This window comes from Orycteropus afer, unplaced genomic scaffold (assembly GCF_000298275.1).
Source record: "Orycteropus afer afer isolate SDZICR_OR568_19922 unplaced genomic scaffold, OryAfe1.0 scaffold00029, whole genome shotgun sequence".
NCBI classification, from domain to species: domain Eukaryota; kingdom Metazoa; phylum Chordata; class Mammalia; order Tubulidentata; family Orycteropodidae; genus Orycteropus; species Orycteropus afer.
Window position 1 is genome coordinate 15995584 of NW_006921616.1, and position 8324 is coordinate 16003907.

General features: G+C 37.8%; 1 protein-coding gene across 1 annotated transcript in view; it reads right to left on the bottom strand.

The window, feature by feature from the left end:
- Positions 1–6484, bottom strand: part of LOC122149517 (dynactin associated protein) — a 10116-nt gene extending 3632 nt beyond the window's left edge. Inside the window, exons 1-2 of the mRNA XM_042780242.1 lie at positions 6428–6484; positions 2288–2452 (exon numbers count right to left, since the gene is read on the bottom strand). Coding sequence (XP_042636176.1) covers positions 2288–2452; positions 6428–6484 — 222 coding nt within the window. The remainder of the gene's footprint in view (positions 1–2287; positions 2453–6427) is intronic.
- Between the last annotated feature and the right edge of the window lie 1840 nt (positions 6485–8324).

An 8324-nucleotide genomic window follows, 5' to 3' on the forward strand; every position in this document is an offset into this window, starting at 1 on the left:
TTTACAGTCCCACCAGCAGTGTATGAGAGTCCCAATCTCTCCACAACCTCGCCAGCATTTGTTATTTTCTGTCTTGTTGAACTTTGCTACTAGTGATTTCACCACTTTTAAATGGTATCTTCCTTTTAAAATTTAAATGTGCCTAAGTTTAAACATGCTCCCATCTTAAAAAACAAAATAAAAAAATATTTCTTGAGAGTTGATAAATGCAGCGTCTCCATTTGCATGCTCTTCAACCCAACCCAGCCTGGGATCTTTCTTGCCACTGAAACATCTCTTGATAAAGTCACCAATGACATCTGTTCACTGACATCACTTGCTGTCCTAGACAACCCTCCCATCTCCCTTTGCGGCAATCTATTCCTTTTGCTTCTCATTGGTTTTCTCCTAACTCTCCAGAATCTCTTTCTCAGTTTCTTTTGAAGGCTCACTACCATCTTTCAGCCTTTGTTGTTGATATACCCACATTCCCAGGCTCTTAACTCTTTTCCCTATATGTCTGGGGTTGGCAAACTTTTCCTGTAGAGGATGAATTAGTAGGAAATATTTTTGGCTTTGTGAGCCATATAGTTTTAGTCAGAATGACTCCACTCTGACATTATAGTGTAAAAGCAGTCATAAACGATATGTAAATGAATGACCACGAATGTCCTCCAATAAAATTTTATTTATAAGAACTGGCAGTGGTGGTGGTAGTAGAATATTTTGGAAAATAATAGCAATAATGGTGGCACAACATGAAAAATGTCATCAATGTTACTGAACTTAAATGGGGAAGTTGTTATGTTGGTGAATGTCTTGTCTTGTGGTGCATATTTTCACCACAATAAAAGTAAAAAATAGAAAAAAACTGGCAGTGGGCTGGATTTGATCACTCAATGCATTCTCCCTAGGTCAGTCATTCTCATCATTGATTACAATTAGATTCATGTGAAAAAAGTTTTTAAAGATACAGTATTGAACAAAACCAAACTCACTGCCATCGAGTCGATTTCTGACACGTAGCAATCCCTCATTGGGTTTCTGAGGCGGTATATTGATGGAAGTAGATTGCCTAGGCTTCTTTCCAAAGAGTGGCTGGTGGGTTTGAATCGCCAGCCTTCTTGTTAGCAGTCAAATGCCTTAGGCACTACGCCACCAGAGCTACCCACCAGCCGTTCCTTGGAAGGAAGATTGGGCAATCTACTTCCATAGAGATACAACTCAATGTCAGTGAGTTTGGTTTAGTGTTTAGTTTACTATATTGAAACATGAGCCCTACTCCCAGAGTTTCTGATTTAATTGGTCTGAGGTATGTTGGGCTTAGCCATGGGTGTTTCTTAAACAGTCTTCAAATGATTCTAATGTGCAGTCAGGGAAAGAACCCCCAGACTAGCTGGTATCCAAGACTTCTTTGAATTCCATGACTGACATCAATTGCTTTGCCTCTGCAAACAAGGAGAAACATTCTCTAACTCCACCCTATTGGGCTAGTTCAGTTTTTCCCATTGCCCTAGCAACAATATAAACAGGTTTGTTTTGTTTTTTATCCTAGAATCATGAAACAAGGCCAGATCTCCTTACCAAGACTCCAAAGCAAGATTAAGCAAAGGAAGGTGAGAATTCTAGAGTCAAAGGAACCCAATCAAACAGCCACACAGAACCAATAATTTATAGCCAAGGTCAAGTTTCAAATAAGGCTGAAAACTTAGATACAATGATAAGACAAAAGTAATTCAGCCAGTAGAACATGAGGTGAGGAGTTAAGAGCTAGGTCTGGTCTCTATAGCTAGAGGAGAAACTCCAGAGAACAAAGCCAGGTTTCTATGTCAAGGTCATATACACCAGAGGTCAAAACTAAGAGACCTAAAGAAAGTGCCACACACAGGTTCAGAGGATGGACCAATATAAGAAAATAAGATGATCACCAATAGAGTAGGACTCTTGAAGACTTAGATAGGACTTAAGTCTACCCTTGGAGTACAATTAGGGAATTAAATCCTATATTGCTGATATATCTGCTCCACAGCCCCCTCTCCAAACTTTCACCTATATCTTACATTTATCCCATTGACTTTATCTTTTTATATATCTGAGTCCCCAACTAGGACTCTTTGTAAACAGAGCCTATCAAATATTGTCCTTCTTGTGAATTGCTTCACATTGATTTACATTGTGTTAAGAATAAAGTAAAAGCTTGAAATTAATGTAGATGAATTAAGTGATTAAATGCATTTCCTGGGGGGGGGGGGGAATAGACCCATATATAGTATATCTCACCCTGGTAAAGCTGCTATGCAAATATTACCTGTCCATTAGATAATTCTGTGTGTGGACATCCTGAGTCTGTAAGCATGCCTGGGTTCACGCACACCCCAGGTAAGTCGGAGCAAACATCACAAGGTGTATCATTTGAGTGTGGACACCATTGTGCAGAGTTGTGAGCCTCTTGGTCATTTGGAAATGTGATTGGCTGCAGACAGAAAGCATAGATGAATAGCAAGTCACAGTGTTGAATTTCTAAAACAAAACTATTCTGTCAAAAATAACACTACTGTGCCTTTTAGAAGGAATAAATAAATGCTTTGTTGTTATCTTCTAAAGACAAAAATCTAGACAGATTGTTATATATTACATTTTAACCAATGTTTGCAAGTTACCCACTTTGCAGATCAGGAGTCTATATCATCCTACCTTCCTCTTCATGTTCCAGGGATGTATTAAACATCCTCATGTTGCAAGTTGCTGAAGATGAAGCTTATATTAGGAAGCCTCAATAAGGAACACAATGTCAGAGCTAAATGAAAAAGTTTATGGTTTATCGGGTACAACTTGTTCAGGTAATTTTGAACATGAGATTATTGAATCCACAATAGTTGCAGTGATTTGTACATACTGACACAAAGCAAGGACTTGAGCCAAGACCTTCCATTGCTGAAATCAGTCTATTTTCCACTGCACTATAACTACACTATACTGTACTCTATATGTGGTATACACTATACTATATTACACCAATAAAAACTTTTCATACAAGGTGACTCCATATAATTCATACCATAGTCTACAATGGAACTCGTGACAGAGACAGAAAAGACAAACCATTTGTCCACTTTCCACAATGTCTTTGCTGGATTTCTCTTGGGTATATAGAAGTGTAGAACAGTTGTCAATAAAGAAATGTTTCTGCTCTCAAGAGCTTATATGCTAATCTGGGAGAAAAACAGATTTATGTGCAATAAATAAATGCAATAATTTGAAATAGTGTTGAGAAGAAGGAATTAATAAAGTAACAATGGGTGCATTTGCTGGGAAAGACGTTCCAAAGAGGTGTTTTAAAAGAGAGGGCAGTACCAGATAAGGTGAGACCAAAAGAGGAGTAAGTTCAGGAATGGAATGTATACATCTTGGGCATAGTTGTGTTACATCTCAAAAATAATATAGAACTACCTGAGTTTCCTTGTCTGGTGGGATGGTTGTGTTTACTTTCTAGCTGAGAACCAAGGACATTTTTGCCATTCCTTGATCATCTTCAAAAGTAGGATAGTAACATGGCCCTGTGACAGGTTTCTTCTAAGGATTGAAGAGTAAACTACAACATGCTTAGAGCAGTGTGTGGCATATAATATGCACTCCGTGAGTGGTAGCTATCATTATGAGTAGTAGTGGTAGTAATGTTCTTATGACTCTTCTACTACTAGTAGTAGTCTTTGATCATGTTGATTTAATAATCCATTCCCAAATGGCTAGAGAAATTAATGGGCAACCAACAAATGAGTTACATTAAAACGGTCAAACTAGAACTGTATTTCATCCTTAGCCTATTTAGAACTATTGTTTAAAATACAAAAAAAATATGATTGTCACTAAATAGAGATAAAATGGAATACTCTTGACAGTGAACGCTTAAGATTTTTCAATAAGTATAATATCAAAGAAATAAAGATGATAGTTCTATGGTTTACTAAGGTTAAACAAAATTCTACCTGTAATTCACTAGGCCAATATGAGGAAAGTTGGGCTTACCTTTATTAACACCCTTGCTTACTTTCCTAAGTGTTAATTCTGTTGTTTTCCTAGTTGGTCTGTCTTGATGGACTTGAACACCTTAAAGCATTTTGTAAAGAAAGTAAAATTCACTCCCCAGGCCACTTTTCCAGAATCTCCTGCCCCTGTTAGACTCTCATCCCTTTCAAAGAAGGAAAATGATGGGTGGCTTCAACACTAATGGTGAAGAACCTGTGATCTGGACCCAGCTTTGGAGTAATTTACAGCCTAGGTTACAATGTCATTGTGTTAGGTTGTTTTGACTTTTATTACAGAGGAATCTCTATACAAAATAGAAATTGCTAGAAAGCTGTAAGTTTTAATCAGATAATCAGCACTAGGTAATAATGGCCATAGGAAACTGAAGGGCATAAGCAGTATTTACCAAAGAAAATTTTATTCCTAACTTAATAAGGGGTAAATTACAACCTCAGGTGTCCCTAAAAGAAAAACAAACCAACCAGAATATCTTTTCTTTTTCATTTATAACCTTCAAATATTTCTAAAATTCTGTTATTGAATACGATTGTCATTGAAAAATATTTTATAACTACGCCTAAATATCCCTACACAAACACAACAGCAACCACTGCTGTGGAGTCAGATCTGACTCATAGCGACCCCTCCTTGGATTTCCAAGGCAGTATCACTACAGAAGTAGATGGCCCAGCCTTCCTTCTCAGGAGTGGCTGGTGGGTTTGAACCACCACCCTTCTGGCTAGCAATCAAACGCCTTAGGCACTATGCTACCAGAGCTCCTAAATATCCCTATTAAAATGAAATACATAGACATTATCCAGAAGTATGCCATAAAAGTAACTCAAGATAATATTTATCAACATCTTCATATGTATCATTATCTAGAGGAACTATTAAGATGATGAATACCTGGTTAAAGGGATTTTTTTCCATCTGAATATTTGGGCATTCTGAAGGTGCAATCATAGTTTCAGGCTCAGAAATAGGAAAGAGAACACCCTCAAGGGATCCTTTGTTTTATGGCTCAGGAGTACACACCCCCTTTCTTTTGGGGAACCAGAACTCTCCCACGAGAGTCTTTCATTCAACTGACCCTTATTGAGCAACCGAATTTTCTTCTTTGGTTTATCTCCTAGACGATTAATACAGTGCAATGGTTAAGCATTTGCTGCTAACCAAAAGGTCATGGGTTTGAACCCACTAACTCCTTTGGGAAAAAGGTGAAGCAGTTTGTTTCAATAAAGATTAGAGCGTTGGAAACCTCATGGTCAGTTCTACCTGTCCTGTAGGGTCACTGTGAGTGAGAATCAACTGAACAGCAATGGATTTGGTGTTTGGTTTGGTTTCATTGCTACAGCTACAGCTACAGCTCGCAAAGACAAAATGTTTCTCTATACACTTTCAGGAGCTCTGGCGGCATAGTGCCTAAGGCACTTGACTGCTAACCAAAAGACTGGTGGTTCAAACCCACCAGCCACTCCTCAGAAGGAAGGTTGGGCAGTCTACTTTCGTAGTGATACTGCCTCAGAAACCCAAGGAGGGGTCGCTATGAGTCGGGGCCGACTCGACGGCACACAACAACAACAACACACACTTTTCATTTCTTCTCTGTTGTTGTTGTTGTTGTTATGTGCCGTCGAGTCGGCCCCGACTCATAGCGACCCCTCCTTGGGTTTCCGAGGCAGTTATCACTACGGAAGTAGGATTGCCCAACCTTCCTTCCGAGGAGTGGCTGGTGGGTTTGAACCGCCAGCCGTCTGGTTAGCAGGCAAGTGTCTTAGCATTTCTTCTCTAGGCTGTGAATTTTAACTTATTTTAATTTTCATCACATTTTCATCCATAGATTATTGGCTTAGATATAACCAGATTCATAAAAAGCGCTTATAATAAGTATGCAGTAAAGAGGTAGTCCTTGGTATAGGAACATTTTTACAAAGAGACGAAATGATCAGATACATACAATTAAGAAGAGATTTTTAGATGGTTGTTCTTAGATTTAAAGACAATGTCAAAGATTACTATCTTATTTTCCAATATACTTAGAAATTTGAGTTATGATGAGTCTAGAAATTATATAAAAATCTAGGCATTGTATTGGAAAATACCTTGTAAATAAGTCAATGACATTGTTGGAGTTTTACATTTGCATGATGGTGAATATAGAAAGTCAAATGAATTTATTTGTAAATCATAGAAACATTCTAGTATATCAGTAATTGCTTAAAATAGGGTCTATATTATAATAGAGAAAAATATAGCATGAGAAGTCGAAGCACAAAAATTGAAACATGGCTGCTATTCCTTTTGGAGAATGAAAAATTAAAACCTCGACATCACAGTAGAGAGATTAGATCGCTTTTTAAATGCTGACAATAAGATTGCAATACCGGCAAAATACCCAAATGGAGTAACAGCTACTCACTGGCTGGTTTCCAGAGTGCTCAATATTCACTACACATTTTTCTTGTTTTCTGTCCATGCTTGAGCTTGTACGACTACAAGCTTATCTCCAAGAATATTTTTTCAATTTGTTCTTGGCCTTTATATCCCCAACCTTGAGAAATAATGAAAATGACTGGCAGAAAATCAACTATGATGCATCAGTGCAGATGTGGATTAAACTAAATAATAAATAATTATTCGCTAAAACTGGATCCACCTTAGGAGGAGGAAATTAGGTGTTAATTACAGAAAGATAGAAGAGCATGAATACTGCCTCAGAGAGCTATTGTAAATACCCTTTTGGCAACTTTCCTGACAGAAAAGAATGCTGAAAAATCTGACATAATTCTTCCTTCTCTTCCTTTGAGCCCCATCCTGACTTTAGGACCAACCCAAGAAAAAATTCTAAGGGAAAATTTTGCTTTCTCTCTACTAAGGTCTATTCTCCCTCCCTCTTCTTTCTCTGAGTCACCCATGGCCTGAGTTGGTGTTTAGATGTATCACTAATGCCAGGAATTTTTCTCGAGCAAAAAGTTCAGTAGCAAACAAAACAGATCACATCTTTTTTGTATATAACATTTTTGGATTCTAAGCTTTTAAAAAACATTTGATCTTTTCAGAGTTCTCTTATAAATGTATCCAACACCTTTAGTTTAATGAGTTTTAGTGAATCTATTGAAGTGACATAGCCACCAGCCTTACAACATACAACTAAAAGGAGCTAGGAAGGGATTAGTTCTAAAGGAGAGTTAAACACCACAAGTTACTCTTGTAGAAACAAAGCCAAGGACACCGATCTATGGCCATAGGCTACAAGGAACCCAAACCGAAAAACTAAATCCACTGCCATCTCTTTGACAGCGATTCTGTGAACAGAGTATAACTGCCCCATAGGATTTCCATGGCTCTAAATCTTTATGGAAATAGACTGCCACACCTTTCTCCTATGGAGTGGCTAATGGGTTCAGTCAGGTACTTTAACCACTGTGTCCCCAAGACCCCTTCCATACAGAGCCCACATGGGTTGAAAGTGTTGATAAAATTAAGATGACTTTCATATATAAGCTGATTTATTTGAGAATCAGAATTACATCATTATTAAACAAATGATACAAATTTATATATATTTTCTTTAAAATATTACCAAAATTTTGTGCTTCCGAGACATTAATTTTAATTAGCAGTAGAGCAACACGTAGTAGGTAAAGTTCCATAACATTTGATGCCATCTACCTTTTACTTCAGGAGCTCTGGTAGCATAGTGCCTAAGGCACTTTGACTGCTAACCAGAAGGCTGGCAGTTCAAATCCACCAGCCACTCCTCAGAAGGACGGTTGGGCAATCTACTTCCGTAGTGATACAGCCTCGGCAACTCAAGGAGGGGTCGCTATTAGTCGGGTCCAACTCGACAGTACATAACAACAACAACCCTTTATTTCAAAGACACAAAGTGTAAAAAATGGACTCTCACTTGAGTTTCATCCTTACAACCTCTAACTGATGTAGTAGTTGCAAGACTCAGTCATAGAATTGTGAATGAGCTATTGAAAATATCAATTTATTTTTTAAAAAAAAGTAACGAAAAAGAATTGCTCTGGCTCATTTAGCATATACAAATCAGATTTTCTACTGTGGTTCTACAGGACAGTTCTTCAGCATGGGCTATTAACAATTCTTATGACTTAATTAATCCAGAGGTCAACAGAAAAAGAAGAACACACCTGGGTTGTTTCCATGAACAGAGAGCATGAGTATCTCTCATTGCCATGCCAGAATCTCTTACGAAAGAACTTTGTTCTGGCAGGATTTATAGCCAAAACAGAAATCTGAAGTCTTGCTGGCTGATCTAAGAGAACCCTTTGATAGCTGACCATTCT